At 44.9% G+C, this 16,723-nt stretch overlaps 1 protein-coding gene across 3 annotated transcripts in view; it reads right to left on the bottom strand.

Moving 5' to 3' along the window:
- The window catches only part of Neb (nebulin), a 199,123-nt gene that overhangs the window by 54,508 nt on the left and 127,892 nt on the right, over nt 1-16,723 (bottom strand). For all 3 annotated transcript variants that reach the window (XM_051167175.1, XM_051167177.1, XM_051167176.1), the window contains exons 93-115: nt 16,439-16,537; nt 16,156-16,257; nt 15,924-16,031; nt 14,972-15,283; nt 13,865-13,969; nt 13,651-13,755; nt 13,248-13,352; nt 12,484-12,591; nt 12,266-12,379; nt 11,613-11,810; nt 11,187-11,291; nt 10,422-10,526; nt 10,219-10,323; nt 9,846-9,953; nt 7,975-8,088; nt 7,333-7,530; nt 6,911-7,015; nt 6,182-6,286; nt 4,929-5,036; nt 2,798-2,902; nt 1,329-1,436; nt 683-787; nt 482-586 (exon numbers count right to left, since the gene is read on the bottom strand). In XM_051167175.1, the coding sequence (XP_051023132.1) occupies nt 482-586; nt 683-787; nt 1,329-1,436; nt 2,798-2,902; nt 4,929-5,036; nt 6,182-6,286; nt 6,911-7,015; nt 7,333-7,530; nt 7,975-8,088; nt 9,846-9,953; nt 10,219-10,323; nt 10,422-10,526; nt 11,187-11,291; nt 11,613-11,810; nt 12,266-12,379; nt 12,484-12,591; nt 13,248-13,352; nt 13,651-13,755; nt 13,865-13,969; nt 14,972-15,283; nt 15,924-16,031; nt 16,156-16,257; nt 16,439-16,537 (2,832 nt within the window). The remainder of the gene's footprint in view (nt 1-481; nt 587-682; nt 788-1,328; nt 1,437-2,797; nt 2,903-4,928; nt 5,037-6,181; nt 6,287-6,910; nt 7,016-7,332; nt 7,531-7,974; nt 8,089-9,845; nt 9,954-10,218; nt 10,324-10,421; nt 10,527-11,186; nt 11,292-11,612; nt 11,811-12,265; nt 12,380-12,483; nt 12,592-13,247; nt 13,353-13,650; nt 13,756-13,864; nt 13,970-14,971; nt 15,284-15,923; nt 16,032-16,155; nt 16,258-16,438; nt 16,538-16,723) is intronic.

Genomic DNA, 16,723 nt, shown 5'->3' with positions numbered 1-16,723 from the left:
ACACTGAGCCAAGGGGGAACACTAATATTGTGTTATCCTGTCAATGGAAAAACCTACAGATTCAATGGGTTGGTCCACCAGGAAAAGGAGACATCCAAAGAGTTCTTTTGTTTTGTTTTGTTTTGTTTTAATGGCATTAGGAAGATGCTAAGAGGGAGTGTTAACAGAATCAGGAGGAGAAAGAAACCCAATATGGTCTAGGACACTTGAATGGTAGGAGTTGGTGAAGATCTTATGCAGGTATAGAATGGTGGTCACTGAATGAGCAGGCATGGTGGCCACCCCGTGGGTTTTCTCATGGTGACTTTTCCTGTGGCTGGAGACCTGTGGGAGTTCCCTCACAATCTCACCTCCAAGTTGTACATTTAGTTTATGGAATGCAGTGGAAAAGGATTTTCAAAGCTCACCGAGTATCTTAAATGCTGAAAGCAATGCTACTTCTTGGTAGGGCCCCTTTAGAAAGAGCCTATAAGATGCTTACGTCACTGGTGATGTCTCCCACATAACGACAGTGCAACACTTGGGGAGTGTATGGCAGTGAGATCATGTGGCCTTGCATCTTGAAGAAGTCTGATTTGTAGATCAGCTAAAGGGAAAACAAGGAACAGAAGAAATACATTTAGAAAGCAAATGGCCGCATTTGTTCCTTGGCAGATGGCCTGTCTGCTCCCTTTATTCTCACCTCACTGACAGCTTCTTGTGTCTTCTTGACTTGGCGGATTTCAGGTGTGTCTGGAGTTGTATGTATCTTGTCTTTTAGTTTATGATACAGTTCTCGATACAGTCTCTGCAGTGAAGGAGAAACCATTCTAGGTATTCAGGGCGGGACCACAAGGCATCTACTGACTGACAAACAACTGAATACTTGACACAAAGATCTAGGAGAGGAAATTCTGAGACTCTAAAATGCTTTAAGATTACAATAAGAGAAACTGTTTATTTCATTCAGGTGGAGAATTCTGAGTGCAAAGTGATCTGCATTCCACAGGATGCTTGGCCAGTAGGGCAGATACACAAATACAGCCGATGCCAAGCAGGGTTGGAAGTCAGACAAAACTATAATTGAGTGAAAGATTTAATGCAAATATCAAAACAAATTACTTCTTTAGTAAATAGTTCATCATCGTCTATGGAACCAAGTCTCTATGGTGATTTAACAAAATAGAAAATCAAAACACTGCGAGGGACACCAGAATCAAAATAAGGTCCTCCTACTGTTGTCCAGGCTGTAAGCTTACAGATGAAACACAAGACTTCTTAATGCATTTCAAACAAAGCCATGATTTTGAAATTCAGTATTTTTCCCAGAGAGTGAGTGTTCACAGTACCTCACTAGTAACATTGTTGACTCTCCGGACATGGACAAATGGGACATCCTTGGGTCCAAGCGTGTATCCATTTGCCTTGATGTGTTCATAGGCTTCTTTGTATTTGAACTGAAAAGGCAAAACCAGATAGATGGAGATCAGTTATGGCTGCACAAAGGATTGTATTGTATTTCTCAATTAGAAAAGAGATTGCCCTGGATTTGAAATTTATTCCCTAAACATCAAGTGTAAGAACTAATCTTTGACATAAATTAAATGTTATGTCTTTATTATTACTGTGTGTATATATGTCCATGATGTGCACCTGTGGGTGCAGGATATGTGGATGGCATGTATTTGGAGGTTGGAGGGCCTCTTTTTGGAATCTGCTTCCTCCTTCCACCATGGGCTCTGGGAGTCAAATCAGGTGTTGGGCTTCCATGGCATATGCTTTTACCTCTGAGCCATCTCACTGGCTCCAATGACATGATTCTAATATTTTCCTAAGCCTTGAGGCTTATTAGTTAAATGATAAAGACATGTCTGGAAATGTAAAGAAAAATGTCCCTTTACCAGGTGAATTTATTTGTTGGAAATGATGCAAAATGCAAGAAAAAAAAAACCTATCATTTTAATCTCAAAGTGGCTTAAAAATTAGAAAAGATAAAAAGGTCCAAGATGCTATTCTTAATACTGCTGAATGATGTATGGACTGGTTTCTAAAAACAACAGGTTTGGTCATTGCATCTGTTAATGTCTGCTCTGGCAGAGCATTATTAGGCCATGCTGACACTGTCTGGTGAGCAGTATTGATTTCAGGACTCTGATGATGAGCATCAGTGAAAGAGAGCTTACTCGTATGTCCAGCCAATGGCTGGCTCACAGGATGGCCTGTAGACTACTAAACCTTTCTAAGCCTTGCCCCTGGGGTACACGTCTCAGGTCCTGTGCTGGCTCTTACAACACCCAGGAAAGGGTAGCGCCAGAGGCAACCAGTGGCAAGTCACAAGCAGCGGGAGTTTAGATACCCCTTGGGTGCCCATGAACTGAGCACAGAGGCGGAAGTCAAGGGAAGTGTCACGGTCCGTAGCTTAGCAAGAAGTCACCTCAAAGGGACACACGGTGACATCTCCTGAGTTTACATCCATGGCACACAACACATTTGTGAAGTTGTGTTTCTAGTAAATGACGTGGGGAGAGTCTGGGATGCTGCTAATCTGAGGGCAGCTGAAACAGAGGCATTTTGAGAACACTGAGCACTGAGCCAAGGTGCCCGTGATGCTCTGTTCTAACTCATTATCCTAGCCAGGCGCATCCCAACTGTAGACACAGCCAGTGCCATCCCATCCCCAGTAAACATGCTGTCGGCTCCTACCCTCTCTATCATCACGTTGAGCCTCCTGGGTGTAATTTGAGCACGAGAACAGATTACTAAGTAATAAATTCTTCACATTTGAGCTTCAGACCCTGATGGAATGAGGAATACTCACATAGCTGCTCATGTAGCGGGTGTCCTTGGTGTGATTGAAATGCGGAGTGTCAGCTGGGAGCCTGTACCCAGTAGGCAGGTAGCGCAGGCCTTTCTTGTACAAATTCTGCCAGAATGAAAGAGAGCAAGCAAAATGTCTCCTAAGTATCATATAACAGGTAGTTAAACATATCACAGGCAATTTGTTAGATTTTTTTGGTCAGATAGTTGATCTCTTTATGCTCTCTGAATTGATTTTAAGAACTTAAGTAAGAATCATAAATTCAGGCAGGTTCTGCTTTTCTTACTGCACTGTAGGGGTTGGTGCTGGCGCCTCTATAGGATCTTTACAGGACCTCCTAGGAAACAGGCCTCTAGGCATCCCCATGTGGGATTATATTAGGTGAGGCCCCGGACATGTCTAGGAAGAAGTAGCTTGACTGAGTTGGCTGAAACGAGGAGACACACCCTAGAGGAGAGGAGCACCATGCCCTAAGTTTGGGTCCTAGATTGTATAGAAAGAAGATGCTAGCTAAGCACAGGTGATCATCTCCCTCTGCTTCCTGACTGCGAACAGAATGTGAGCAGCTGCTTCAAGCTCCTGCCAACATGACTTCCCTACCATGAGCCAAAACAGGCCCTTTCTCCCTTAAGCTATGCTTGTCAGGGTATTTCGCCAAAGCAACAGGAAAAGTTAAGACAAGGCTGAGAGAGGGAAACTGCTTATAGAGAAGAGGCTGTCTGTGCTTCCAGACATGTACCTGACTGGCCTCGTGACATCTAGCAAGAACTCGGGACAAGCAGCCAAGCACCACCTCTGTCACTTAACCCACTGTCAGGAGATACTGAAGCCACCAATGTGCCCTGAGGCAGTCATCACTATAAGGTGCATCTGACATTGACCTCCGGTATTCCCTCACAAACACAGTGACATTGGAGAATGAGGTCAAGGTGTATATATTGGTGGAGAAGGAGGGTAGGGGGATGGGTCTATCTGTGGTCTTAAATATTCTGGCTCTCAGGGGGAGCTGCAAGCTTAAGAATAGTGTTTAAAGTTGAAAAAAAAATCAATTGACATCTCATGTGCAAAATAAAAACTAGCAGTAAAAACTGAAACCAGAGCAGCTTCCTGAGGCTTCACAGGGAGGGGATGGAAGGCAGGTGCGAAGTTCTTCCAAATTCAAACAGTGATTTCTACCTTCACCTCTTACTGTTTGTAGCCTTTTGTATCACATGCTTAACTCTGCCATTGTGGTTTTAAGGCTTGCTAGACAGATGGCTCAGTGGTTAAGAGCACTGTCTGCTCTTCCAGAGGTCCTGAGTTCAATTCCCAGCAACCACATGGTGGCTCACAAACCATCTGTAATGTGATCTGATGCCTTCCTCTGGCCTGCAGGTGTGCAGGCAGATAGAGAGCACTCACACATTAAAAAACAAAAAAGAGCAGCGACGGTACACCAGCTCTCTTCTTTCTGACTTGCAAATATCGGTCAACGACATGGCCATTTATTAATGTTTGACTGTTTGGTAGGAGGATCCCATTAGTCAAGAGGGACGTCAATGCATGTTGTCTTTTGTTTGCAACTCACTGAACGGAATTTTTTTTTTAATTTTTTTTTATTAATTTATTCTTGTTACATCTCAATGTTTATCCCATCCCTTGTATCCTCCCATCCCCCCCCCCATTTTCCCATTATTCCCCTCCCCTATGACTGTTCCTGAGGGGGATCACCTCCCCCTATATATTCTCATAGGGTATCAAGTCTCTTCTTGGCTACCTGCTGTCCTTCCTCTGAGTGCCACCAGGTCTCCCCCTCCAGGGGACATGGTCAAATGTGAGGCACCAGAGTACGTGAGAAAGTCATATCACACTCTCCACTCAACTGTGGAGAATATTCTGACCATTGGCTAGATCTGGGAAGGGGTTTAAAGTTTACCTCCTGTATTGTCCTTGGCTGGTGCCTTAGTTTGAGCGGGACCCCTGGAATTGTTTGTTTTTGTTTTTGTTTTTCTTTGCTTGTTTCTCCAACTCACTGAATGGAGCAGCATTTGTATATCTTACACGACCAGGCAATGAGGATACATCAGCCATCATCCCTCTAGCTGCCCTGTGGCCTGGGTTTCTCCTGATATTCTGCTTTCCCAACACCCACCTCACTCTGAAGCTTGTATGCATGGAGGGCTCGATCCAGATCCACGGTTTTTGTAGTTGGAGCCACTTTGCCTCTGACGCTGTGCACATAGTCGTAGTGGTAGACAGCCTGGAAGCAGAGAGGGCTAAGGTGAGTTTGTTCAGACTGCAGTAGCGTTGTTGGAGCCAAGCACAGCAAATGGAAGTCCATATTTAAGACCATGAAAAGGGAGCAGCCTGCTCCCTTGGCTCAGTGTTATAAATACGACCTTCCTCCATTGCCACTACTACTTGGACCCTCTCTGGTGGCACTGTTTTGGAAGTGGGGACTTAGCTAGGGGAAATTGGTCAGTGGGGGCAGATTCTTGCCCCAGGTGTGCTTCCTTACCCCTTTCTCTCCTTTCTCCCCTTTCTACACGAGCCAGAGAACTCACACTCACCACATGCTCTTACCCCCATGATATCCGCCCAAGTACATAGGGTCAAGAAACCATGGTCTGAACTCTCTAAAACTGAAAGACAAATTAAATGGCTCTTCCCATTGTTTCTGTCACAATGAAAGAAAAGGAACAGAGGCACCTAGAGACTTCTGCTATGCTACTGTGTCTTATGCAGTGGACTCAGAACCAAGGCCACAGACAGCCCTGAAAAGTGGACGGCACAGCTCAGGTGTCAGAGACAGCGGTGGACAACTCCCCTCTGTAAGGTCAAGATAATAGGTGGGAGCAGATTCCCACTGGTGGGATGTAATATTTGCTTGCTACGTGTGCATATAGTTGAAAAAGGACCGCTTGGTGGCTCTCTTCTCTGCCTGCTCTCAGGCACGACAGGGAATCCACACACATCCTTCTCCATTTTACACATAAAGACGCCAAGCCTCAGAGGAATTATATTCTCTTTCCAGGTTTGTATTACTCAGCAGAGGCAGGAAGGACTCCAACATCCTTAAACACCATAGCCTACTTCCTTCTAATTCTACCAGTTGGCTCTAATTATTAGAAGGCCCAGACAGGGAGATGTAAATGTCTCTCACTACACACAGTACAACAACAGAAAGCACCTCTGGACAAAGCATTTCACAGGCTCAGCTCACTTACAGTTTCACTCCTGCCAACTACTGACACTCCAGATGTTAGGGAAAGGGAGCTTTGCAAGCAGGTTCTCATGTGCCAAGTCCAGTCCCCCATTAGGAAAGGCTGCCACCTCCCAGCCTTTGGTTGAGCCATGCCCCACCTTCGTTGCTACCCATAGTCACTTCCAGCAGGGAGGGCTTACATCACTCAGCTGCTTTCCACTTTTGACAGCCTGAACATAAACCGGTGTGTCAGTCACTAGCTTGTAGTCGTTCCTCGTCTTCTGCACATGCGCTTTGTATTTGATCTGCCAAGAACAAGCAAGCAAGCCTATGCTGGGACATGTGTTGTACCAGACAGCACAGGATTTCACAGAGGTCTTGAGAGTCCCTCCTGCCAGTGATATGTAGAGGAAGGACTTGAGTTTTATAGCAACCCACACTACCCGTGTTTACAGTCATACGGGGCTTTAGAGTGATCTAGAAGGTGTGATGGCTGCTCTTCTCTAAAAACTCTCACTGGAATCCTCACTGCCATGTTACTTCGTGTGGCAAACTCCCCTGTTCCTTACAAATAAATCCCATTGATTATCCTAGCAAATGAATTTTTCATATAAAAATTATGTGCTCAATATCATATTCAAAATAGTTTTTAATATATTCAAGACAGTTTAAAAGAGAGGAGAGACTGGAGTCATTTCTCCAAAGAGGAGGGTGGCCCAGCCACTTCAGGTTATATGATGGAAATAGTAAATGTGTTGCTAAGAAACAACTACTCGGTTTTTTAGCATCTTTCTCCAGCTTATCCATCTTCAACAGGACTTACTGCACAACTGGGCCATGGCACTGCTCTCATTTTAAACATTGTCTCCTAGACTCTAAACTATGTAAACGTGTGTACATATACCAACCAATCAAACAAGGACACTTACATCATTGCGTAGATCATAAGCGTGTTTTGCATGGAGAATTTCAGGAGTGTCCCAGACGTAGCAACCGATACCTTTCAGCCAGGTGAGGTCATCCTTGTACACAATCTAGGGGGTTTCAGCAGATGCGGAGGATCAGAGGAAAAAAATTGACCATCCCTTGAATACTAAAGGATAGATATACCCTAGACCAGATGACACTGGAGAGGGAATTAAAAGCAAAAGCTATGGGGCAGGGAGTCTGAGAGGCCACAGAAAGCTGCTCAGCCCTGCTTCCAGCAAGAGCTCTAAAATCCCCTCAGACTCACAGATCATAAGAAAAGGCAAGGCAGATATGCAGGTGAGCCTGCTTCTCACCAATGTGGGGATGTGAGGATGGTGGGGCAACTACGGGGGGGGGGGTCCCTTCTAAGCAACAGGCTTACGTCGCTGATCTGGTCTGTCACTTTCCTGACGTGACTGTTGACTTGTAAGTCAGGGTGGCAAATCCACTCATGGAGGTGCAGCCGGTAGTCAATCTCACTGACTTTGTTCTGAGAATCCTTGGCAGTCACCATCTCCACCATGTCGGGCACCATGTGGATTTTCATCTTGTTCTTCTCATATACTGATCGGTACAGGCGCTGTGAAAGTCAAGTTACAATCCAGTTACCAGGAAAACCGCCAAGTCATCATGGTGTGTCTGTCTTCTCCAGCTTGTAGTGAGCAACTGGGGTTGGGGCAGAGGTTGGAATTTCCTTGCATTTTGTATAGATTAATACCTGCATATTTTAAAAGATCTATTTTTATTTTTATGCACATGTCTATGTGTGTATAAATACTTGAGTGTATGTCACTGCGTGTCAGGCTCCCATAGCTTGAGTTCCATCCAGGCAGTTGTGAGTTGTCTGACATGGGTTCTGAGAAAGAAACTTGGATCCTTTCTAAGAGCAGCAAGAATTCTTACCTCCGAACCACCTCATCTCTCCAACCTCTCGGCTGAGATACCACTTACCTTCTTTATATAGGCACATAGGGCTATTTGGTTCAACTTCTGTTTGCACTAAAGCCTCTTGGCAGGTACTTACATCGATGTTAAGTTTGCCCACTCGGAGACACCGTGCCGTGTTCGGATCGTCTTCAACACTTTTTGGTAATGTGTAAAGAGCTTTGAATTTCTCATATTCTTCTCGGTATTTGATCTAAGAGAACAAGTAGAAAAGCTAAAACACGATGACTAAGACTTATTTTAAAAATACAAATAAAAAGCATGAAACAGTGGAAGGGTCCTGGATCTAAGATCAAGCTGTTGTGCAGTGGGGGAGGGGGAGGAGCGGGCTGGACCTCTTCGTGGTGCTCACTTCCTTACCTTTAAAAAGACCCTAGAGCTAGCACAGGGCCAGTAAAGCAGGTTATATCTGTAAGTACTTTTTATCCTGGACAGTGCATAAAATTGTATTGTTTTAAGTGCCCAAACCAAGCACTGCTGCTACAACTACACCTTGCTTTTAGGATTGTGCTTAATTGGTTAAAATGTTTGTAGTGATGAGGATCCAACCCAGGGCAAACAGTCTACCACTAAGCCACACTCCCAGCTTGTGATAAGTGAAAGTAAAATAATCATTTAGTGAGATGGCTTTCTCCTTCTTCCTATCCTGAGTGAAAGGTTCAAGCTATGCTTGGAATCTTTGTTTTTAAGGGGTGATGCCCTGTGGTTGAGAAAGTGGCAATTCCCCACATTTCAGTTTCTCCAAGTATTTCAAAAAAGTATTACAGCTGGGCTTTAGTTTTTTTGGCAGTGCCACCTATCAACCAATACTCTGAGACTCCAATAGCTAGGAAAAAGGCAATGGTGGGAGCCAGCCTCCTAGCCCATGGGAGTACCCCACAGGCTGTCAGCACTCAGAGACCCACTCTCAGAGGAAGTGGGGAGCTACTTCAGCAACTAAGGCCAAACAATTCCCACCAGAGTCTTCCAGAACAGAACATTCCAGGCTCTTTGTGCTGCTCTGCCCCTCAGCTAAGAAAAATTAGCATTAGAAGAAATTCATCCTTTTTTTCCCCCCTTAAAAAAAAGTTTCCAACTAGGCCAGGCATGGTGGCACACACCTTTAATCCCAGCACTTGGGAGGCATAGGCAGGTGGATCTCTGTGAGTTCGAGGCCAGCCTGGTCTACAGAGTTCCAGGACAGCCAGAGAAATCCTGTCTTGAAAAACGAAAACCAACCAACCAAAGTTTCCAACTAATGTTAGGATCCTTAATTTTTCTATACCCCTCACCCCTCATTCCAACAACATTTTGCCAAGAATCCGCAACAGAATAAGAAAAGCCTCCAACCAGGCTCTGTGACGTGTATTTACAAATCCAAATGAGAGGCATGCTCCTCGGTAATGGTGCAGTAACAAGTTACCATGCTCACTAGCCTAGCTTTGCACCAGATCTTACATAATTCTATTGAAATATCCTCTTTTGGGTTTTGTTCTCTGGGAAAGGGTCTTACTCTGTAGTTCAGGCTAGGCTGAAACTCACTACCATGGGCTACATTGGCCTCGCATGTAGTCTCCCCAATGCTCGACTTAGAGCTGTGAGCCTCCAGGCCTGGCTGGAAAGCTCTCTATCCTTGTGTGGTATTTTGTTTCTGCTTCTCTCTCCACTATAGGCTGAAGCAGATGCTATTCATCTAGTTCATCTGTACATCTGCCTGAAAGAGTGCATCTGGGTCCTCCTGGTGGTATGTGTGACTCTCCAGAGACCGCAAGACCCTGAGAAGAGGTAGTGACTATGGTCTCTGGTGCCCAACTATTGGAAGTATTTACTAGACACCCCCTGAGAATGTGGGGGGATGATTCTGGGCAACATTTGAACAGCCCGGGGTGGGGGGAGGGCAGAAATTCTTGGTATGGGGAGTGGAGGAGAGCAGAGGGGGAGGGGAGGCTATGATTTTTGCACGTGACTTACATGGCTGGCCAGGTGCTTCTGGTTCTTTGCATGTGTCAAAGACAAGGTGCTGCTTGGCAGGTTATAGCTGGTGGCTTTCACCTTATCCCAGGCCTCCTTGTATATGTTCTAGAAGGGTTAAAAAAAATTTGTGAATACAGGTGCTGTATTCTGGTTAGCCCCCACATCAATGTTTTCCTGTGTCTCTGTTCTTGTCCAATGGGCTTTGCCAACCCCGAGGTGTTTCTTTGATTTGAAGTTTAATTGTATAGTGAGAATCTATAGGTAAGGTTGGAATTCTATGGTCCAGGGGGAAAGGTTTTATCCCCCTTTTTCTCTTATTGTCTCTGAAGGGGGAAAGACAGCTCCTAAGTATGAGGCAAAGACCACTCACACTGCTGTACAGACTCCTCAGGTTCCTGGTTCTGTCGTAGTCCGCTGTCTCCAGCACTGTGGTGTACTTGTCCTTAATCTGATGGTAATTTTCTTTATATTTCACCTGCAGACAAAGGAGAATCCCTTGTGCACCTCTGCGGCTAGAAGACCTCTCGAGGCGGGACAGGGCTTGCCATACCAGACAGGACAAGGACACCATACCTCACTGGCATTAATGCCACTCTGAAGAGCAGTCACGTAAACTGGCGTATCTGTGACCAGGTTATAATTCTGTAGGTTTTCTTTACTTGCTGCTGTGTATTGTAGCTGTGAAGGAAAACCAGAGTAAAAAGCAGCACTAGTTGTTTGTGGTAACTCAGCCATTCCTTTTCTTTATTTCTGGCTTTCTGCTGTAGGAAACAGGTTGCCATCATTCTGCGGCTTGCGGGGCTTTGAGTGGCAGCCAAAACAAACAGCAGCTTTCCTCTGCGTGAGGTGTCTGTCTTCACCTCATTCCCTTCTCTGTGCCACACCTTAGCACTCCCCTCCCCCCCAGCGGCATCCTGGGGTGCCGTGCCAATAGTCCATGAGACCTGCCCAATTGCAGCTCAGCTACATGCTGGGACATGCCCCAGATTTTGATTTTTTTTTCCCTTCAAAACATATGTACCTATTGTCAAAGCACACTTCACTTCCTATATTCTGCAAGCTAACCTGGCCAAGATGGAGATGCCTATGTATAGTTCATCATTCACCTGCCCCTTTCTCTATAACATCCTGTTATCAATACGCATGGTCTTCAACCATGGGACAGACTCATACCAGAGCAGGTCCCCACAAGAGGTTTGATTGGGACCAATTTGGTTGCCTTAGATCATCACCTTTATAGCAGTCTCTCAACCAGGGCTTAGAGACAGCAGCCTATTGATGCCACCATGGACCACGATGACATCTGGATAGTTGGTCCTTATAGGAAGATTGGCTCACCTGACTCTGGAGGTCATATGACTTCTTGGCATGGAGGATCTGGGGTGTATCCCAAACATAGCAGCCAATGCCTTTCAGCCAGTTCAAATCATCCTTATATACATTCTGCAGTGAAGAAGAAACATGAAGAGTGGCAGGCATTCAGATTTTACAGTTGGTCACTTGGATGGTTTCTTACGGCTCCCTGGCCTTCAACCCAACTAGTTGAAAGCTACTTCCCGGTTGAAAGATGTCTCAGTGCCTAAGTCTAAGTGTAGTGCTAAACAGATTAAGTATTCAACATAGGCACCCTATGGCTCAAAGGGGTTCACATGCCACTTAGTTGTGAAAATCTCAGCATCTACGAGCAGAAGTTGCACCATGGAAGGTTAAGCCGGAAGAGATGAAGTCTATATGCTTAGTCGAACTGCACAAAGGGCACCGTACATCACTTAAGATCTCCTGGGCGTTTCGGGCACGGATAACATTGGGCTCCTCTGGAAGTGACGTCCACTGATGAAAGTAGTGTCGGTACTCCAGGTCGCTGAGGATGTACTGGCACCTTTTTGCCAGCACGTGGTTCATCATGTCATTGGGGATATGCACATTGGCTTTGGTGTCCTCATAATCTTTTCTGTAGTTCAACTAAAGATGTTTTTAAAGACAAAAAAATTGTTACGGCATTAAAACTTAAATTATTTTGACCAATTTCTTTAGTCTCCAATGTAGAGCAGTATGTACAGAATAATGTTTAAAATAACACTAACAATTAAAAAAATTTCCCCATCCCTGCATAATTCATTGTAAACAGGGAAGCTGTTTTCCCCCTTTTGCCAATTCAAAGCCCTTAGTGTATGCTGGGTAAAAAAAAAAAAAAAAAACGGGGGGGGGGGTGGGATGGGGGTGAGGGGGTAGGGGGAAGTGGGGACAATGTCCATAGACTCCGAGGGTCCCCAGGTGAGGCTGAGGACATCTGAAAGATGGTCCATCCCATACCACTCTCTCCCTCAGCTAATTTTGAGTCATGGGAAAGCTCTAAGTGGGCAGACAGAGGAGCACACTGAAGTCGCACTCATCTACAGGAAGCAAGCACTGCTCACCGCGCTCCGCATCTGCTGGAAGTCCAGGCAATGGACGACACCGGGGAACTCACTTATTTCTTTTCCAGCCAGGTAGTGACCCTTCTGCTTCTCATAGGTTTCTTTGTATTTTAGCTGAAAAAAAAATGGGTTCAACACTGAGAATTTCTGTAGTTCCCTATCCAGCTTTGTGCTCCCCAATAAAGACTATAATCCTAGGAACAAAATGTCAAACTGACCTCACTGTTCACCAGGTCGGCATGCTTGGCTCCAACAATTGGAATATAGCGTTCGTCTAGGGTGTAGCCGTAGGCCTTGGTTCCCTCCCATGCTCCCTTGTATAGTATCTGGATCACAGAAGCATGTGTTAATAAAATTGCATTCAACTATATTCAAAGAGCACTAAAACAACTGCTAAAACTGGGGTGGAACGTTGTTTATGTTCAAGGCAAGGTTGAAACCTCTGTAGTCACTAGAGTGACAAGCCGAGAACTGGGTAGTTACTTGCTTGAATCTACAAACTGAGACACTTTATAACACAGTTGACTATATTTCTATTTTGAAAAAAATGATGAGAAATTTGTACACAAGGCTTGCTAAACATTGCTCTGTATTGGTATACAAGCACACATGTGCACATGAGTGCACACGCACGCGCACATGCACACATGCGCACACACACACTCCTACTTCTTTAAATTAGCTGAGTTAAATTAGGAAGGAAATGCCTTCCATCTGTTGGCTAGCACTGTGTGTGCATGACAGTCACTTAGGGATATATTCTCCTCCATTTTCCCCCTGTTGGTACCTGCTCCATCCTTTCTGCTGTGTCTCCAGAGCCTTGATAGCACTTCTTATACCATGACTTATTTATTTGTGTCAGTATAAGAAATGAAGGCAACTGGTCACCTTCCAAGTTTACCAGTTTAAAAAATCAGTCAAGAATATGAAATCTGACAAGAGCTTAACTAGGAAACAAGTTATCACATGAAATAGGACTCACAGTACTATAGAGTTTCCCCATGTCCTTGGAGTGGGAGATGTATGGTGTGTCTGGAGAAAATATGTACTTGCCCTTGGCTTTATTAAATGTTTCTTTATATCTCACCTAAGAAGAGGAAAAAAAAAACACCTTTTGGTTAGTCTAAACACGTATTTAAGTTTTCCTAAGACACACTGAAGACGTAACAATCCTCATCTATATATAAATTAATTTCTGTTCATTTTAGCTAACTGAATATTCTGGTCAAGAATACAGATATCTTAAAGTATAGACCATTGATAAAGACGGTCTTACAGTTTGTCCCTCTCTCAGTTTCTAATCATCAATTATCCAGACGTAAGGAAATCAACCATTCACTTAGCTTCCCAGGCTAAGCACGCGGCCGTGTACAACACGAACGTACATCACTTTGATTGACTGAGTTAATCTTCGCTAGAACGATCTCTGGAGGGTCCACTACGCTCGTGAAGTTGGGATAGTTGTCAACAGCAGCTTTCTTGTATTTGATCTGAAATGAAGAGAGACAGTGAAGATGGCTCCGTCCCCATGGGGTACCCGTCCCTATGTGGCAGGCAGGGAAAACAGGCTTTAGATTAAACACCCAACAGGCTGCATACCTGGTTCACCATTTCCTGGTTCTTTGTAACCCTCACGTGGTCCACAGAATCCAGAGGGATCCAGCCAACACCTCGGAGCCATTCCAGGTCAGCTTTGTAGATATTCTGTGGGGAGAGGAGAAATGAAAGGACCCGTAAGTGACACAGGATGAGGGCAGAAGACTCCAGGCTATTTTTTTTTTTAGAAGATTCAAATGGGTTTCTCTTTAGAGGCTCTGGTCTCATTCATTCAGCCACAGCTTTACCTGGCATCATTTCTTGAGCCTGTGACTGCCCAGAGGCCTGAAATTCAGTGTCTTAAGGAATCAGCATAGGGTGAAGTACTATGAGAGCTACAGTGCTGGAGAGCTGTTGAAGCTAAGAAGAAGTCACTGACCTAAAGACAAGCTTACCAAAGAGGCAGCAGTTTCAGGTAGACATTTGCTACAGTTAGCTCCCTGGACTAAATGAAGGGGCACGCGCGCACATGTAAATGCTCATGAAGGCTTAGGGGGATGGGGGCGGCATCTCCTCTACTGGGGACAAGCCTGCCTATTCCCATCACCGCCCTCTCTCCCGCCTTAGCTACTGGACTCACCAGCCCTCTCCAGATAAAATGAAGAAGAATAGATCCTTGGAGTAAAGTTGGACACCAATCATATTTTAGCACTCAGTGAGACAGTCTCCCTGCCTATCTGGTAATGATGAAAAGACCTACGTTGAGCTACTGAGCTACTCCTCTTCATCTAAGACAGGACTCTAATGTGTGTTCACGCTTTGGTGTGAGGTAGCCGGTGTCATAGTATGCCCTAGCTTGGATGCTGGGCTCATACAGCTTACAATTTCTCTCTCTCTCTCTCTCTCTCTCTCTCTCTCTCTCTCTCTCTCTCTCTCTCTCTCTCTCTCTCTCTCTCTCTCTCGCTCTCTCTCAGACGTTCAGTGACATGAGAAGGAGGCTTTTCAGTCTTTGTCTATGATCATGATTGCTAAAACCCCGGCTCACTCTCCAGCATTACTCCTTTCTAGGGACAAAAATGCTTATGATCCAAAGTGTCCAAGATGGGGTGTTCCTTCTTATTCTCAGCGTGTATGGCACAGTCTCAATAAAAAGAAATGACAGCCACTCACGTCACTCTGAAGGTCGTAGGCAATTTTTGCTTGAATAACATCATTTTGGTCAGGATGGCAGGTCCATTGGCGCAGGTAGTGACGGTAATCAATATCACTGACAAGGCTCTGCCCTTCCTTGGCAGCCACAACGGACACCATGTCAGCAGGTATGTTGATTTTGGCCTTTGACTTGTGGTAGCTCTCCTTGTAGAGCCTGTCGTTCTGAATCTGGCCCGCGTGCTCGAACCAAACCAGCTTGGGATCGTCTCTCATGGTGGGAACACCGACGTAGTGACCCTTCTGCTTCACATGCTCTGCTTTGTACTTCAGCTGGGGAGAGGTCGAATACAGAACCCATGAGCTTTGATAAGCGCGCAGCAGGAGCTACAGCCCTGAGCTTTTTGTTGGACACTTCTAGTCTGAGGTAACAAAAAAACACTGAAATAAATAAATAACACTGAAGGAAACAGATATGGAGAAGCAACTACTTTAGACTTGTTATTGCTGTTGCTTTAGACAGTTTTTCAGCTCACTCGGTGGAAGTTGGACTTTAAACAGTTGAAGGTGGCCTTGAACTCCTGGATCCTCATACCTCCATCTTTTAAGTTCTGCAATTATGGGTTTGTGTGGTAACACCTGGCTGAAATGGTCATTTTAAATAGAAAAAAACAAACCCAAAATTCTTGTTCTTTAATTGTGGCTATTTCTTTATTTGGGAGCCTGAAGATTTTATAGCATCCACAAGATACAAGAAAAAAAAAACCTAAAGAAACAAAAACAAACAAACAAAAGCCCTGAACCAAGTGAAAAGACCCAAAAGGGAGGGGATATTTCAGCCCTCAGCAAGCACAGCCAGGGCTACCATGCTGAGACAGAGTATTCCTCAATCTGACATCTGTATTTTACAACCTGCATTCCGTTCAAGCAAGGTCCATCTCCTGCAGGATGCTGTCATAGTGGGACAAATTACCTCACTCTGAACATCACTGGAATGGTGGGCATGGACAAATGGCACAGCATCAGGTGGCAGAATGTAGCCTGTGGCTTTCTGTTTCTCCCAGCCTTCCTTGTAGAGGTACTAAAAGACAAAGAGCCACAGAAGGAGTTAAATGAGGGGAAGACGAGGTCATATATGTAAATCTCCTGCAGACCCATTATGGATTGTCCATCTCTAAGCACTAGTCATCTGCAAAAGTCCTTACCTGGTCCAGGATGCGGGCAGCCTCCTGGGCAGTGTGCAGCAGTGGGGTTTCTGTAAGGGTGTACTTTGACTTGGTGGCATTCCAATCTTTCCGATATTTAATCTAAAAATAAGAGGCGTTTGGAGAAAATTACTTGATGTTAAGAAATCCCTCTGTTGTCCAAGCACTGCCAGCACAGATAATTTTGGCGATGAAAATATTAGCTCAGTGACTGCAAGAGGCAGGAAGGTTTTGGCAGCAGTCTCTGCATGGCTGTATGGCTTTACGACAACCATCCACTTACGTCATCTCGGATCTCGCTGCTTTGTTTTGCTGTCACATAATCCACTCTGTCATCCACAGGAGTAAAGTTGAGAGTTTCTATTTTTGTGCGATATTTTTTCTGTGAGGAAGAGAGAAATCTGTCAGCCATAGTCACTAGATATGTGGGCAGAGAGACACTAAATTAAGGGTTCTCTATTGGAGGCATAAGGTACCATTAGTGAATGGCATCTTCTTGGCAACTTAGCATTTTATTTCTTTAACAACCAGGTTGTCTTATTATACTATCTCCAGATTGTTTTTTTTT

This window comes from Acomys russatus, chromosome 24 (assembly GCF_903995435.1).
Source record: "Acomys russatus chromosome 24, mAcoRus1.1, whole genome shotgun sequence".
In the NCBI taxonomy this organism is placed as follows: domain Eukaryota; kingdom Metazoa; phylum Chordata; class Mammalia; order Rodentia; family Muridae; genus Acomys; species Acomys russatus.
The sequence above is the reverse complement of the archived record's forward strand: the minus strand, read 5'-3'. Positions and strand labels throughout refer to the sequence as shown.